This window comes from Cnephaeus nilssonii (genome assembly GCF_951640355.1).
Source record: "Cnephaeus nilssonii genome assembly, chromosome: 11".
Classification (NCBI taxonomy): Eukaryota; Metazoa; Chordata; class Mammalia; order Chiroptera; family Vespertilionidae; genus Cnephaeus; species Cnephaeus nilssonii.
In genome coordinates this window covers 36,092,273-36,110,126 of record NC_137082.1, presented here as the reverse complement: position 1 = coordinate 36,110,126, position 17,854 = coordinate 36,092,273, and the positions used below count along the sequence as shown (strand labels likewise).

Genomic DNA, 17,854 nt, shown 5'->3' with positions numbered 1-17,854 from the left:
TATTTCTAATTATTGGGCATTCTAAGAATGGTTTGTAAGCCACTGCCCCAGAAAAACTGCACACATGCATCAAGAAACACAGAACAAAAAACTGAAACAAAGTCTGTGATCTGTCTTCAGGAGAATGGGTAAATAAATGCACTCCATTCACACAATAGAACACAGGCATAACTCTGAGGTACTGCGGGTTCAGTTACAGACCACTGCAATAAAGCGAGAGTATCACAAAGTGAGTCGTAGTCTTTTTGCTGGTAGAAATTTTGCCTTCTATTTGTTAAAAATGCAACATCTGTGAAGTACAATAAAGCATAGCTCACAAAAATGAGGTATGCCTGTGTTAGAAAGTGGTGGGAAAAAATGAACTATTGCTAAAGGCAACAGCACACTGAAATCATAGAAATTATTGCTACAAGTCAGTTGCAGAAGACTGGATGTAGTATATCATTTTTATAAAGCTCAGAAATAACTAAACATAAATCATATGATAAAACTGTTTTTAAAGGCAAAGTAGTAACAAAATTCAGGATAGTGGTCATTGCCTCTGGCAGAGAGGCATGGAGATGTGATAGTAAAGGCATGTGCAGCTATTCACTTCGTTATGCTTCATACCATATAAATAAAAATTAAAATACATTTGACCCTTGAACAATGCAGGTTTGAACTGCGTGAGTCCTTCACACATAGATTTTTAATTAAATATTTTTTCTTTAAATCGTGTATTACATGAACTTTTCTCCTTTTGAGACATCTTTATATTCCTCAGATAATACCTGCTACTCTTCCTCCCACTAATTTACTTAACTTCTCCTGGATTGGGTATTTCTCTGTCACAGAGAGTACTATTACCAGATAACAAAAAGCATTTTATAAAATTTAATACTCATTCATGATAAAAGCTAGGGATAGAAGGAACATTCTTTAATATCAAAACTTACAGCAAACATTAAACTTAATGTTAAACTTTGGAAATAATTTTATTAAAGTCAAGAAACAGGCAAGAATGCCCATCACTTTTTCTAGATAATTGGTTACTTGTGCATATACAGAAAGAGACACCTATAGGAATGTTCATTGCAACATTGTCTAATAGTGAAAAATTGTAGTTCACCTAAATGTTTATAGAAACAATAAGTTGTGAAATAAAACAATGAAGAACAAGTGAACTAGAGCTACTTTTATCCGTGTAGTTAGACCTCAGTGTTGACTGAAAAGTAAGGTGGTATATGATGCCATTCACACTACATGCAAAACAGTACCATATGTTTTTATGGAAATATTCATAAGTATAAAAATGTGGGAATAACAAATACAAAGTTCAAAATAATGATTACCTCTGGGGAGAGAGAAGGGAATGCAAGTAGGTGGGGAAACACGGTCCTTCAGCTATATTTGCAAAACGTTATTTCTTAAAAGGAAACCATCTGTAGCAAGAATGGCAGTTTATGATTCATAAAACTTGAGTGATAGGTGTTTCTTTTGTTTGTTTGTTTGTTTGTTTGTTTGTTTAAATAGGTAAAATGAGCCACATGAGCAAAGTTAGAAAATAAGAACAGTGGTGCTCAAAGGGTTTAATCCTTAGACCAGTCCTAGGAGGTAGGTTAGTCCCATTTGACAAATGAGCCAACAGACTTAGAGAGGTTCTTTTTTTTTTTTTTTAATATATTTTATTGATTTTTTACAGAGAGGAAGAGAGATAGAAGAGAGATAGAGAGTTAAAAACATCGATGAGAGAGAAACATCGATCAGCTGCCTCCTGCACACCCCCCACTGGGGATTTGCCCACAACCAAGGCACATGCCCTTGACCGGAATCGAACCTGGGACCCTTGAGTCCGCAGGCCGACGCTCTATCCACTGAGCCAAACCGGTTTCGGCAGAGGTTCTTCAACTTACTTCGGGTTGCGCAGCTGTAAATTGCAGAGCTGGGATTTGAATCTAAGTGGCCACATTCTTAGGGGAATGCAAGAGAGAAGCACATCTAATTTCTAATGCACTGAGCACAGGGATTGTTTTATTTGTGTCTTCTGTAGGAAATGATCCGGCTAGATGAAGTCCCCAATCTGAGTTCGTTGGTATCCAATTTCGATCAACAGCAGCTTGCTAATTTCTGCCGGATTCTGGCTGTCACCATTTCAGAGATGGATACAGGGAATGATGACAAGCACACACTTCTTGCCAAAAATGCTCAGCAGAAGAAGAGCTTGAGCTTGGGGCCTTCTGCAGCTGAAATCAACCAAGGTAAAGTCTCTAAACTCTCAGAAATTTAAGATTGTAGCTCTAAGACACCTTTCTAAATCATCTAGCTTTTTCAGTATCTCTAGAGCTTAATCCATGTGAGGTTTCCTGGGATCCACTTAGAATGTGCAAAATTTGTGTGTATTTGTTCATCATTTTGGAGGGCCAAGTCTGTAGTATTCATCAGATTTTTTAATGGATCAGAACCTCAAAAAAGTTAAGAGTCATTATTTGTCAGAGTCACAAAAACATGTACCTTTTGATCCACTAAGTCTCTCTGGGCCTTTATTCTATAGGTTATGCATACACACACACACACACACACACACACACGTATATACAAGGTTATTCATTGCAACATTGTTGTTTGTAATAACAAAAGACTAGAAATAATCTAAATGTTCTGTTCATCAACAAGAGACTGCCTAGTTTAAAGAATCTACATATAATCTATATATATATATATATATATATATATATAGAGAGAGAGAGAGAGAGAGAGAGAGAGAGAGAGAGAGGTAATATGCTAATTGGTCCTAACGGTGTCCCAGTCACAACCGTTCAACAGGCTGTGCGCGCACAGGAGCTGGTGGGCAGGGATGGGGGCAGGGACTTGCGCCACCGGGATAGGAGGGGATAGGAGGCGTGCGCAGGCCCATGGCACCGCCAGGCCCAGAGGGGGCCCGTCAAGATGGGGGCGGGGCCTCAGCGGAGAGCTCTCAGCACTCCTGCACCGGGGTCTGAAGGCGCGGAGAGGAAGGGAGAGCAGGTGGGCAGTTAGGGGGGTCAGGCCAGGAAGGGAGAGCAGATAAGCAGTTAGGGGGATCAGAAAAGAAGGGGAGAAAAAAAAAAAAGAAAAGAAAAGAAAAGAAAAGAAGGGGAGAGCAGTTAGGGGGATCAGGCCAGGAGGGGAGAGCAGTTAGGGCCATCAGGCTGGCAGGGGAGTAGTTAGGAGAATCAGGCAGGCAGGAGAGCAATTAGGGGCATTAGGCAGGCAGGCAGGTGAGCGCTTAGGAGCCAGTGGTTCTGGATTGCGAAAGGGATCCCAGATAGGAGAGGGTGCAGGCCAGGCTGAGGGACCCCTGTCTCCCCCCACCCCCCACCCCCCCGCCCCGTGCACAAATTTCATGCACTGGGCCTCTAGTATTTATATAATGGAAAATCATGTAGCTTTTAAGAAAAAAAGAATGAAGAAAATCTCTATATACTGATATAGAAAAATATCCAACATATATTAATGGTAAAAAGGAAAATGCAGAACTGTGTGTATAATATAATACTTTTTGTATTAAGGCAGGGAGGGGGGACTAATCAAATGTATTTGTTTGCTCATATGTAGTATGCATAAACTGAAAGCATACACAAGAAAACTAAAGTGGCTACCTGTTAGGCATGGGTGTATTATTTTATGTATGTTTGATTTTAAACCATATGGATATATTGGTTATTTAAATGAAAAAAAATATGATTATAACTCATCTACTCCATCTATTGATTTTGGTAGCAAAGGAATTCTTCTCTATTGTCCTGGCGTAAGCAGGTTTGGGGGGAAATTAGGCATATATCTGTTTGGTCATAAGAGTATAGATGATTTATATTTGAACTAAAACATTGTGTCTTGCCCTAGCCGGTTTGGCTCAGTGGATACAGTCAGCCTGAGGACCAAAGGGTCCCAGGTTTGATTCCAGTCAAGGGCACATGCCCAGATTGCGGGCTCGATCTCCAGTGTGGGGTGTGCAAGAGGCAACCAATCGATGTGTCTCTCTCACATCAATGTTTCTCTCTCTCTGTCTCTCTCCCTCCCTTCTACTCTCTAAAAATCAATGGAAAAAATATCCTCGGGTGAGGATTAACAACAACAAAAAAGCTAGTTCTAGAAATACAGTTGATTAAAAAAAAATTTCATGTTTACCATAGGGTTAACCAAATAACCAAGGTAGAATAATAAAAATTCATCATTAAAAAGCAGCAGTAAGAAACTACAACCATTTTACAGCAGCCCTAATGATGCTTTGAAAACAGTACTCTGTTTCTAAAGTCCAGTTGACTGGGTGAGTGCATTCCCAGGCCTATCTCTGCAGAATTGCTACAAGCTACCCAGCAACCTTCCTTCTAAATACTGAATATGAGTCTTCCACTAACTCCATTAATGTTCTGGTTTTAGTTATGAACATATGACTAATAGATGGTCATAACTATACTTGTAGGTTATTAAGGAATGTAATTTTACACTTTTTAGTCATATGTGAAAACAGAAGTGTGTGAACTCTATGGACCCAGGTTAGTGGTTCTCCCTTCAGCTTGTTTTTCTTCCTGAGTCCTTAGCCTTCCTTGGTAGGCTTTTCTTTCCCCCTCCTCTTTTTTTTTTTTTTTTTAAATATATTTTATTGCTTTTTTACAGAGAGGAAGGGAGAGGGATAGAGAGTTAGAAACATCGATGAGAGAGAAACATCGATCAGCTGCCTCCTGCACACCTCCCACTGGGGATGTGCCCACAACCAAGGTACATGCCCCTGACCGGAATCGAACCTGGGAGCTTTCAGTCTGCAGGCCGATGCTCTATCCACTGAGCCAAACCGGTTAGGGCCCCCCTCTTCTTTTCTTAAGACTGGAGGAGTACTAAGGTTAGTAAATCATAAAATATACATTCTTAAAATCATATTACCTCAAAGCTAATTTAAACATACACATACATATACACTGACAAAAGCTCACATTGGTTAATCTCCTGCTATATGGCAGATATTGAGCCAGAAGAACATTTACCCAGAACTGATTTTATGTAATCCTCCAAGCATCTCTGTGAAGTAGAGATTAGTATCTCCAGATTAGGAAACTGAGGGTCATAAAGGTTCAGTATTGGATACCTGTGTGTACTGAGGTACAAAGTAACTTTCAACTTTTAATTTTCTATTTAAGGAATCTGTTTTATTCTGTTAATATTGATTACCTTCATGTACCTGCTTGTAAGCTGACTTAAGTAAAACCAGCACTACCCATCATCCTTGGGGAATGAGGTTTTCTAGTCACTTGGTTTTTTAATTAACTGAGTTTTAACCCCAAGCTAGTTTTCTTTGATTTGAGAGATTAAAAAAAAGAAAGTTTTGCCCTAGCCAGTGTGGTTAAGAGTCATTCTGTGCACTGAAAGTTCGCAGGATCAATTCCTACCAGGGCACATGGTTGTGGGCTTTTTCTCTCTCTCCTTTCATCTCTCTAACAACAATAAAAACATTAAAAAAGAAAAGTCTTTATGAAATATCTAGGTTCACTTTCATACCTGTGTGGCTAACATATGATATAATCTCCAGGTGATGTCTGCTTGTATATTTTGGAATAAAGCTTTATTAAATGTTGTATTTTAGCACATGATGTTCAAGGTCTAGGCCTTCCCACCTCTCTGACCATAATTCTGTCTCTACTCCCACATTCCACACACACATTCTTCCCAGTCAAATGCACTGAGAAGGCCAAGGTGAACATAAGTAAATCACATATAGTAGATGAGAGAAATCTTAATCCTCAGTGTTATCATTCTTTAATTGAATTCCAATAATGAATACTTTTAAATAGAGGTATATGTAGCAGTCAGCTCTGACTGCCATAACAAGGTACCATAGATTGGGTGACTTAAATAACAGAAATTAATTTTCTCACATTCTGGAGGCTAGAGATCCAAGATCAAGATGCCATTAATGTTGGTTTCTGGTGAGGCCTCTCTTCCTGGCTTGTAGCCAGCCACCTTTTCACTGTGTCCTTATGTGGCCTCTCCTCTGTGCGTGCACAAAGAGAGAGATCTCTGGTGTCTCTTCTTCTTATATAAGGACACTGGGCCTATGGATTAGGGCCCTATCCTACGACCTCACTTAATTATCTCCCCCAAGGCCCTGCCTCCAAATACAGTCGTATGTAGATCAGGGCTTTCAATGTATGAATTTGGGAAGGGGACAAGGGGAGATACACAATTTAGTTCATAATGGACAACTGAAGCATGTAAGATGCTGCCAAAAACTTTGTTTGGTTTTGTTTTTCAATATACTGTAACTCTGAACTGGTTTTCTTGCCCAGCAAAGTAATGCTTCATCTTATCTTCCTGGAACTCCGATAATTTAAATGTTAGAGCCCTTTTGGGGATTCTCAGAACAACTAGTTGTCCCTTCTATCAATTCAGAAGGAACAGATAGCTCCATCGGGTGGGATCATTCAAGATTTTAGAGATAAAGATGAAGCTACAGGGCCAGATAGTTACCAGTTTATAGGTGACACTGAGCTGAAAGGAGCTGATTTATGTAGTACATGAATTAGGATGGAATTCAGAATCATCTCCAAGCTGAAAAGCAGGGCCTAACCTGTGAGAGGAAAATTTACAGGAGTATTTTGGAAATACTGGTGTTTTAACAAGAAGAGAGAAGAGGTCTGCTTTTGCAGAAGTTCTCGGAAGTAGTGGGTGTTTTGGTCATTAGCCAGTTTAACATTAACTAACAGTGTGTTAGAGCTACTGATAAGGCTGTGAGAATACAAAGACTGGAGAGTGCAGGGGTACCAGTCCCCTGAGACTGTATATAACTTGGTGAGTTTCATTGGGACTGCCTTGCGGGGGCGAGAGGGAATCCATTGCTTTCATCAGCTTTTCAAGAAATGAGTGATTTCATAAAAGCTCAGGAATCAGTGGTGAGAGTCAGAGTGTCAGAACCTTGAATCCTGGGCAGGTCCCATCTGAAAGACTGTATTCAGTGTGCAGGTCTTAGGAACTGTCTTGTGAGGAAAAGCTCAAAAAATTGGAGAGAGGTTCCTGCATCCACTGCCGACAGCCCCACCGCGCTCTAGGTGTATTTTTCTGAACAAAAGTTGCCTCAATATCTGTTTTAAGGATGGCTTTCCCCATCATCATAAAGTGGGGTGGACAGGAATATTCAGTGACTACACTTTCAGAAGATGATACTGTGCTGGATCTCAAAAAGTTTCTCAAGACCCTTACAGGAGTGTTACCAGAACAACAGAAATTACTTGGACTTAAAGTAAAAGGCGCAAACCTGCAGAAAATGATGTTAAGCTTGGAACTCTCAAACTGAAACCAAATACTAAAATCATGATGATGGGAACTCGTGAGAAGAGCTTGGGAGATGTCTTAGGTCCACCTCCTGATGATGATGATGTTGTCAATGACTTTGATATTGAAAATGAAGTAGTCGAAGTAGAAAATAGGGAAGAAAACCTACTGAAAATTTTTTGCAGAGTAAAAGAAAACCAAGTGGAAATTTTGAATCCACCTAGGGAAGAGAAAAAAACTTTTGAAGATCACAGCAACATGCTAAAAATATTCTCTCTTTTTCTCCTATGTGAATATATTGTTACTCTTGAAAAATATTTTCTCCAGGATTGAGTACTGAGGTGCCCCCCTCCCCCACTCACACACAAAAAGTAGACAGAAATGTGTACTCAACAATATCATTTTGAGATTTTGGAAACAAGTTATGTCTTATGTTCCTGCCTTATTTGTATTGTTGTTGGACTAAATCTAAGACCAATTTCATCTTGAAACTACTGCTTTTCCTTTTAAAACAAACAACAAATATATCTATACTAGTAAAAGGGTAATATGCTAATTAGACTGGGAGACCTTCCGGGAGACCTTCCAGACGTCCTTCTGGACAAAGCCATGGTGGTGGGGCTGAGGCAGAGGTGGTTAGGGGCGAGCAGGCTGGCAATGGGCAGGGGGGCAGTTAGGGGAGAGCAGGCCGGCGGGGAGGGCAGTTGAAGGCGAGCAGGCTGGCAAGGGAGGGGCAGTTGGGGAGAGCAGGCCAGCAGGTGGGGGCAGTTGGGGGTGAGCAGGCCAGCAGGTGGGGGCAGTTGGGGGCGATCAGGCTGCCAGGGGGGGCAGTTAGGGGCGATCAGGCAGGCAGGTAAGCAGTTAGGGGCCAGCAGTCCGGATTGTGAGAGGGATGTCCGACTGCCGGTTTAGGCCCAATCCCCAGCATCGGGCCTAAATCTGCAGTCATACATCCCCCAAGGGGTCCCGGATTGGAGAGGGTTGCAAGCTGGGCTGAGAGGACCCCCCCCTCCTGTGCACAAATTTCGTGCACCGCCCTCTAGTATGTGTGTATGTATATATATATTTTTTTTAATTTTTTTTTTTTTTTTTTCAGTAAGGAACCTAGTTTGGTATGCTTAAAATCACCAGTTTTTTTTATTCTTTTGTCATAGACACATTTCTCTTCTCATCCATCCACTATTGACATCTCTAAATTGTGAGCTTTCTGTTTGTATGTGTCTCAGTGTTTGAGTAAAACTGGAAAATGTCAGCTGTAATACTGATATGTCATAGTATGAAAAATAGGAAACATAAGGTTGAAGAATAAAACTAAGGAACAAGAATGTTTCTTCTTGGTGGCTAAGTAGAAACATTTCTGCCTAAAAGTATTGTCATGAAAGCAGAGGCAATACATTTTAAAATGAGACGTATCACTGATTCAGCCCTAAAATGCATGAACAAAAGTGTTTATTCTGTTCTAACTATATCTTGCCTAAGTGCAACACTGTTTCAGTGGAAATTTGTTTGAAATGCTTAAGCCTGCAGATACGTAATGTGACCACTGTTTGTGTTGACAGTATTGGTTTATACCAGTGTTCGGCAAACTGCGGCTCGCGAGCCACATGCTGCTCTTTGGCCCCTTGAGTGTGGCTCTTCCACAAAATACCACGGCCTGGGCGAGTCTATTTTGAAGAAGTGGCGTTAGAAGAAGTTTAAGTTTAAAAAATTTGGCTCTCAAAAGAAATTTCAGTCATTGTACTGTTGATATTTGGCTCTGTTGACTAATGAGTTTGCTGACCACTGGTTTATACAATTCTTGTATTTGAAAGGAATCTGATCCTTTCAAATGAACATGGTGTATATTGTTCTTACGGGGCTATTTCAGTGGTATAAATAATAAATACCTTCTCTTAAAAAATAAAAAGAAACTGGAGAAAAGAGGTGTGAGAGTGAGAATCCAGCTTTGTGAAGATTTTCATGTAGAATTCAATCTCATTTCTTCATTTTTGGGAAAAAGTAATGTATATCTAAGGTTTAAAAAATGTATAAGGTACAAAAGGAATAGCAGATTACAATAGAAAGTTTGTTCCCCTCCCCATGGTAACTGAGTACCATTTTTTCATGTGTTCCTTCAGAGATATTGCCCAATTAGGGGTAGAGGAGGGAAGAGAGAGATTGACTCCTCCCTGTGTGTACAGATGGTAAGGTAAAATAGGCATCATTCCACCTCTGGCTTTTAACTTTATTTTGCAAAGCATCCCATTCCAGTACATTTGGAATTATCTTATTCTTTTTTACAGCTACATAGTATTCTTTTGTACCATAACTAGAGGCCCGGTGCACGAATTTGGTGCACGGGTGGGGTCCTTCGGCATGGCCTGCAGGGATTAGGCCAAAACTGGCAGTTCAGTGCCACCTGCCACTCCTGCCTGCCACTCCTGCTCATCCCCGCTCCGCTGCACCTGCCTCGGGCTCACGCCCAGTCAGTCCTGATTGGGAGAGGCTCATGCCGCCACAGTGGTGCTTGCTACCATGAGCCCTGCATCTGGCACCCATCCCGAGGGGGTGGGGGGACGCGATCAGCCTTCCGGGCCAGGATCCCGATCCATCTGCTGATGTTCGCGCCGGTTATCAGACGAGCCACCTGGCGACCGCTTCATATCATTCTTACTTGCAGAGTGTCTAGGGAGGGGAAGTGGCCGCAGTGCCCTAGGCTGACTTCCAGGAGGCCGGCTGCGCTGTCGGGATTGTGCCAGCGGCACCAGTCTGTCAGTGCCTGGCCCATTCTCTGGAGATTGGACCTGCAGGACTACTGAGGGAGGGAGTGGCTGCTGCCCGGCTGGTGGGTCACCTGGATGGGTCAGTCAGCTGAGCGGTACTCCCGCTGTGGGAGCACACTGACCACCAGGGGCCAGCTCCTGTGTTGAGCATCTGCCCCCTGATGGTCAGTGCACGTCATAGCGACCTGTTGACCAGTCATAATGGTTGCTTGGGCTTTTATATAGATAGATTTATCTAGTCCCCTATTGATGGAAATTTGGTGTGTTTCAAGTCTTTGTTCCTACAAATAACAACCTTGCGCATAGCTTGTGATGTGCAGGATATTTGCCTTTTAAACTTAGATAGATGTTGACAAATTACACTTCCAATGAACTGGTTCATCTTTCCACTCTGTATACCCTTCTCAGAACAGGGCCTTTTTAAACTACCTGGTATTTGTCAAACTGATAAGTAAACATTGTTATCCAAAGAAAAACAAAAACCAAAAAAGCTATTTCAGTGTTGTTTTTTTAATTGAGGTGAAAGTAACATAAAGTTAACCATTTAAAGTGAACAATTCGGTGGCATTTAGTATAATTATAACTTGTGCGTGTACTGTGCATTTACGTTTGTCCATCTAGTTCTAAAACCATTCATCATTCCAAAAAGAAACCATACATATTAAGCAGTTATTTCCCTTTATCCTCAACTCCTGGCAATCACCTGCTTTCTGTCTGTATATTTATCTATTCTGCAATCATACAATATGTAACCTTTTGTACCATGTATCATGCTTCTTTCACTTAGCATGATGTCATTCACTGTAGCATGTCACTTTCATTTCTTTTTATGACTGAATAATATTCATTGTATGTATATAGTACAGTTTGTCCATTTGTTGGATAGACATTTGGGTTGTTTTTATCTTTTGGTTATTGTGAATAGTGCAGCTGTGAACACGTGTGTACATGTATTTTTTGAACACCTGTTTTCATTTCTTTGAGTGGAATTGCTGGATCATATAATTCTGTGTTTAACTTTTCAAGGAAAAGTTAATTTGTAGTTTTAATTCACTTTTTTAAAATTCGGTCAAACATTATTTTCTAGTCACTCACTAATGTATAAAGGATGGAAGAGGGCTAAGATTATTTGTTTAGCTCTGTGCTGGGACTGGATTTATATGACTTTATAGAATCGTCCTAACTAATTACTTTGTTTTAAAATTTTTAAAGAATTTTCTTTAATATTCTTTTGAATTTTACTTTAAAATTTTTCATTATGGGGAACATCCCACATATAAAAGTAGAGACATACATGACACACATGACTGTATACCGATCTTCATTTAACCATCACTTAACTTAGACATTGTCAACTGATGGCCTGTCTTTAGCTCTACCTCCGTTCACTCCTCCCTCACTTTAAAAAAATATATTTTTAAAAAAATTTATTTCAGAAAGGAAAGGAGAAGGAGAGATAGAAATATCAATGATGAGAAATGATGAGAGAGAATCACTGATTGGCTACCTTCTGCATGTCCCCCACTGGGGATTGAGCTCTCAACCTGGCATATGCCCTGACCTGGGAATTGAACCATGACCTCCTGGTTCATCGATAGATAGTCAACTACTGAGCCATACCAGCTATGTTTCCCTTACTCACTTTGGATTATTTTGAAGCAAATCTCAGACATCATAAAAATTTCACCTGTATATATTTTAGTGTTTCCACAAGATAATGACTCTTTTAAACAGAACTCCAATACCATATTATGAATTCCCAAATTAATAGTAATATCTTGATACTATGAAATATTTATTAGGTTTGAATTAGATGACACATTTGCCTGGCTCAAAAAATCTATAGATTCAAAATGGTGTTCATTTATAAGTTTCCCTCCCTCTATTCCCATTGGCCTAATTCTTGTTGCCTTCAGCAACTGCTATTTTCTATCCTTCCTGGAAGATTTAATGCACATACAAGCAAATATGTATAGATATTAGCCTTATTTTAAAGAAGGTTAATGATGTTGACAAGATTTGAACCCAGATTTACCTGCTTCCAAAGGTTATTATGTTCTCTTAGGCTGATCAGGATTTCCATCTTACTCATAGGAGTTGGATAATTATCCAGTTAGAGGAGTTGGGTTTAAAAAAAAAAAAAGACTTAACTGATAAACAAAAATAGATCCAGAGACATAGAAACATCGAACAGACCATCAGACCTCAGAGGAAAGGCAAGGGAGGGTGGGAGGGAGGGGTAAGAGTTTAACCAAAGGACTTGTATGCATGCATATAAGCATAACCAATGAACACAAACAGTAGGGGGGTGAGGGCATGTCCTGGGGTGGGGAGGGGGGTGGGAGCAGCTGGGGAGAGGTCAATGGGGGAAAAAGAAGACATATGTAATACTTTCAACAATAAAGAATTTAAATTTTTTTAAAAAGGCTTACCTTTTTTTCTTCCCTGTACTTTTTTATTACAGGAAAATCAAACCATAGATAAGTAGTTTTAAAAGAAGCATTTATATGCTTTTCTACTCAGAAACAGCCACAGTAAATGCCTTAGAACATATCTTTTCTTTATGTACATATTTAAAGAAGTTTCAAATTTTTTAAGAAAACAGGCCCAAGCCAATACTTAAGTAACATTTAAGCACCTTTTTGTAAGCATATTTAAACATCTTTTGGAGTCACTGTATAGAGAGGTATGTGTCATCATTCTTAGTGTCTGTGTTGTATTCTGTTGTTTGAATATATCATCCTTCATAATAAAAAGGCAATATGCAAATAACCATCACTCCGCTACGCCCACGATTGGGCGGTGGGAGGCTGGGGGGCGGGACTCGGGGTGGCATATCCGGCCATTGAGAGGCGCGGGACTCCCGCCCCCCCCCCCCCCCCCCCCGCCTCTCAACGGCTGGATTGGCGGCCGCTGAGGGGGGCTGCCTCGGACACCCTGGACACCCAGCTCTGCTGCCATCGGAGGCGGGGAGCCAGTTGTCCACACCCGGATCCCCTGCTGTGCTCCCCTTCGTCAGCACCTCAAGCCCCAGCAGCAGCGGCAGCGGCTGGGGATGAGCTGGTGATCCCAACAGCCTGGCAGCTCAGTGGCGGCGGCAGAGGCAGCATTGGGCCTGGGGACTGGCGAACAGGCAGAAGATGGTCCTGATCGCAGGAGGCTAGGCCTAGGGACCCTACCCGCACGATTGAATCGTGCGCTGGGCCTCTAGTAAATCAATATGCTATTAATAAACATGTAGTTATTTTTGTTGTTATAGAAACCACACCAATGAACATCTGTGTACAGCTGTCTTTGTATTATATAACTAGAGGCCCGGTGCACAAAATTTGTGCACTGCGGGGGGCGGGGGGTTGTCCCTCAGCCCAGCGTGCACCCTCTCCAATCTGGGACCCCTTGGGGGATGTCTGACTACCGGTTTAGGCCCTGTGGGATCGGGCCTAAACTGGCAGTCAGACATCCCTCTCATAATCCGGACTACTGGCTCCCAACTGCTCACCTGCCTGCCAGCCTGATCACCCCCTAACCACTCCCCTCCCAGCCTGATCGATGCCTAACTGCTCCCCTGCCAACCCGATTGCCCCAAACTGCCCTCCCCTTCTGGCCTGGTCCCCCCCAACTGCCCTCTCCTGCCAGCTCAGTCACCCTTAACTGCCCTCACCTGCAGGCCTGGTCCCCGCCAACTGCCCTCCCTCCCCTGCAGGCCTCCCAGCTGCCCTCCCCTGCTGGCCTGGTCACCCCTAACTGCCCTCCCCTGCTGGCCTGATTGCCCACAACTATCCTCCCCTGCTGACCATCTTGTGGCGGCCATCTTTGACCACATGAGGGCAACCATCTTGTGCGAGGGCTTGAGGGTCAATTTGCATATTGCCTCTTTATTGTATAGGATTGGTTATTTCCTTATGGTAAATTTCTGGTAATAGATCTCATGGCTCAAAGACACACAGATTTACGGCATAAGTTATTCTAATTTATATCTCCACCAATAGATATAAGAGAGTGTTTCCCTTGCACCTACTAAATGTGTTTCTATAACTTTATTACTATTTTACCGTTGTTTGGCCTTTCATTTTAAAGGGCAACTGTGGCTGACTAGTTGCTGTCAGGTTAGAAATCATTCCTGTATGCAAGTGAGGGGCTGGTTGTTTGTTGAGGGCTTTAGAACTGGTCTCTGTTTTGAAAATTCCTTCTTTTGTTCTTTCTTCTGCAGCGGCCCTTCTCAGCATCCCTGGCTTTGTTGAGCGGCTTTGCAAGCTGGCAACTCGAAAGGTGTCAGAGTCAACGGGCACAGCCAGCTTCCTTCAGGAGTTGGAGGAGTGGTACACATGGCTCGACAATGCTTTGGTGCTAGATGCTCTGATGCGAGTGGCTAATGAGGAATCAGAGCACAGTCAAGGTACTTGTGGTGGGTCTCCTGAGAGGTGGATTCCTGGAGCCATTCTTGATCTCTTTTCCAAAGAGGATAAATTGAAATTTGCTCAAAGTAGAATTTTTCCTCAGGGAATCCTAGAGCATGATTATTAAGATTCTTTGCTAGCTAGTGACAGAAATCTCTTTGATCTCCCAAGGGGTCCAATCTGATTGGAGGGACTATAACTTGGTTGCACAATCAGAGAGACTGTTTGGAGCCAATACCCAGAGCATTCTTAGGAACCCAAAGAGTTCTTGCTCTGTCTCCTTTTTCTTTAGTCTTCTCTTTTCTCTTTTCTGATGAGTAGGCTGCCTAGTAAATGTGTAAGGTTCTAGTCTCAGCTCCAGCTATGTGGTGAAGGAATCTGGCCCATCTTGGGTCATTTGCCCAACCCTGAAGCATTTGACTGGCCAGCAGGATGGGGTCAGATTATACAAACCTAGTAATTCTCACTATAATCACGTGCAGATAAAATTGAAGGGAGGAAAGTCTGGGATGTCAGTGTGCAGAACTCTGTGGACCTGCCTCCCCAGTGAAACTATAAACAAAACTTATTTTTTTAAAAAGGCATCTAGATTAAGAAATAGTAAAACTATATTTATAGATGACATGATCTTCTATATAGGAAGACCTAAAGAATTCACTAAAAAACCACTAAACTAATAAATGAGTTCAACAAAGATAAAAGCTTAATTTCAAGATATGAGCTCAATATACAGAAATTAATTCTATTTCTCTACAGTAGCAATTAATAAACAAGTTAAAACAATTTCATTTACAAGAATATCAAAAAGAATAAAGTACTTAGAGATACATTTAATAAATGTAAAACTTATACTCTGAAAATTATAAAACATTATTGAAAGAAATTAAAGAAGACCTAAGTAAATGGAAAGACATCTCATGTCTTGTGTTTATGGACAGAAGACTCAGTATTTTTAAGGTAGCAGTACTCCCCATCTTGATCTACAGATCTATCTGCAGATTCAACCCAGTTCCTATCGAAATCCCAGCTGGCTTCTTTGCAGAAGTGGACTAGCTGGTCCTAAAATTCTATGGAAAAGCAAAGGTCCCAGAAGCGCCAAAACAATCTTGGAAAAAAACAAAATCGGGAGACTCACACTTCATAATTTCAAAACTTAATTGCAGAGCATCAGGAATCAACAGTGTGCTACCGACATAAACAGAGACATATGATGAAATAGAATTGAGAGTTCAGAAATAAACCCTCATTTAATATGGTCAGTTGATTTTCAGCAAGAATTCTAAGGCCATTCAATTTGGGAAATGGTAGTCTTTTACACAAATGGTGCTGGAGCCATTAGTTATCCACATGCAAAAGAATGAAGTTGAGCCCTGACTGGTTTGGCTCAGTGGATAGAGCGTTGGCCTGTGGACTGAAGGGTCCCAGGTTCAATTCCAGTCAAGGGCACGTACCTTTGTTGCGGGCACATCCCCAGTAGGGGGTGTGCAGGAGGCAGCTGATCGATGTTTCTCTCTCATCGATGTTTCTAACTCTCTATCCCTCTCCCTTCCTCTCTGTAAAAAAATCAATAAAATATTTTTTTAAAAAAGAATGAAGTTGAAACCCCCTAATTCACATCAAATGTAAAAATTAACTCAAAGTCATCAAAGACTTAAATATATGAGCTGAATTTATAAAACCTTTAGAAGAAAACATAGGATTAAATCTTCATGACCTTGGATTTGGCAATGTTTTTTTAGACAGCTTTTAAGCACAAGCAACAAAATTAAAAATAAATAAATTGAACTTCATTAAAATGAAAACCTTTGGTACTTCAAAAAAAAACCCCACCATCAGGCCCTGACCAGTGTTCTCAGTGGTTAGAGCACTGACCTGTGCACTGAAGGGTCACAGGTTCAAGTCCCAGTCAAGGGCACGTATCTGGGTTGCAGGTTTGATCGTATGCCAGAGGCAACCGATTAATGTGTCTCTTCTCACATTGATGTTTTTCTCTCTCTCTCTCTCTCCCCTCTCTGCCCTCCTCCTCTTCCCCCTCCTCCACCTCCCCTCCCTCCCACTCTCTCTAAAAATCAATGGAAAAAATATTTTCTGGTGAGGATTAAAAAACAAACAAACACTATCAGGAAAGTGAAAAGACAACCCACAGAATGGAAGAACTTTTTTTAAAAATATATTTTTATTTATTTCAGAGAGGAAGGGAGAGGGGGAGAAAGAGAGAGAAACATCAATGATGAGAGAGAATCATCAGTTGGCTGCCTCCTGCATGCCCCCCGACTGGGGATTGAGCCTGCAACCCGGGCATATACCCTTGACCGGAATCGAACTGGGGACCCTTCAGTCCACAGGCCGACGCTCTATCCACTGAGCCAAACCAGCTTGGGCTGGAAAAACATTTTTGAGGGTAGAGAACATTTTTATAAACCATATAGCTAATTAGGGACTTGAATCTAGAATATTTAAGGAGCTCCTACAGCTTAGTAATAAAGAAGCAACCCATTTCACAATGTGGGGAAAAGATCTGAATAGATATTTCTCTAGAAAAGATATATAAATAGCCAATAGTACATGAAAAGATACTTTAACATCATTAGTCAATGGGGAAATGCAAATTTAAACTACAGTTAAGATACCACTTCACACCCATTAAGATGTTTATCATCCAAAAGACAGATAATAACAAGTGTTGGCAAGGAGCTCTAGCCAGTTTGGCTCAGTGGAAAGAGTGTCGACCTGCGGACTGAAGGGTCCTGGGTTCGATTCCGGTCAAGGGCATATGCCCAGGTGGCAGGCTTGATCCCCAGTTGGGGGTGTGCAGGAGGCAGCCAATCAGTGATTCTCTCTCATCATTGATGTTTCTCTCTCTCCCTCTTCCTTCCTTTCTGAAATCAATAAAAATATATTAAACACACACACACACACACACACACACAAACAAGTGTTGGCAAGGACATGGAGAAATTAGAACTCTCATTCCCTGTTGGGGGCATGTAAAATACTACAGCCATTTTGGAAACAGTCTGGCAGTTCCTCAAAAAGTTAAACATAAGAGTTATCATGTTACCCAGAAAGTCCATTTTTAGGTATATACTCAAGAGAAATGAAAACATATGTTTACAAAAGAACGTATACATGAATGTTCATAGCAACAGATTTATAATAGCCAAAACATGAATCTATCCAAGTGTCCATCAATTGCTGAATAGATAACAGAATATGATATATTCATATGATAGAATATTGTTCAGCAGTTTAAAAAATGAAATACTGATACATGGTACAACCTAAATGAACCTTGAAAACACTGTGCTAAGGGAAAGAAGCCAACAAAAGAGCACATGTTGTATGATTCCATTTATACGAAATGTCCTGAATAAGCAAATCCATGGAAACAAAGTAATTTAATGGATACCTAGG

General features: G+C 41.2%; 1 protein-coding gene across 2 annotated transcripts in view; it reads left to right on the top strand.

Moving 5' to 3' along the window:
- TRPC4AP (transient receptor potential cation channel subfamily C member 4 associated protein) overlaps positions 1-17,854 on the top strand; it is an 86,128-nt gene that overhangs the window by 46,452 nt on the left and 21,822 nt on the right. For both annotated transcript variants that reach the window (XM_079783994.1, XM_079783993.1), the window contains exons 7-8: positions 2,030-2,237; positions 14,254-14,439. In XM_079783994.1, the coding sequence (XP_079640120.1) occupies positions 2,030-2,237; positions 14,254-14,439 (394 nt within the window). The remainder of the gene's footprint in view (positions 1-2,029; positions 2,238-14,253; positions 14,440-17,854) is intronic.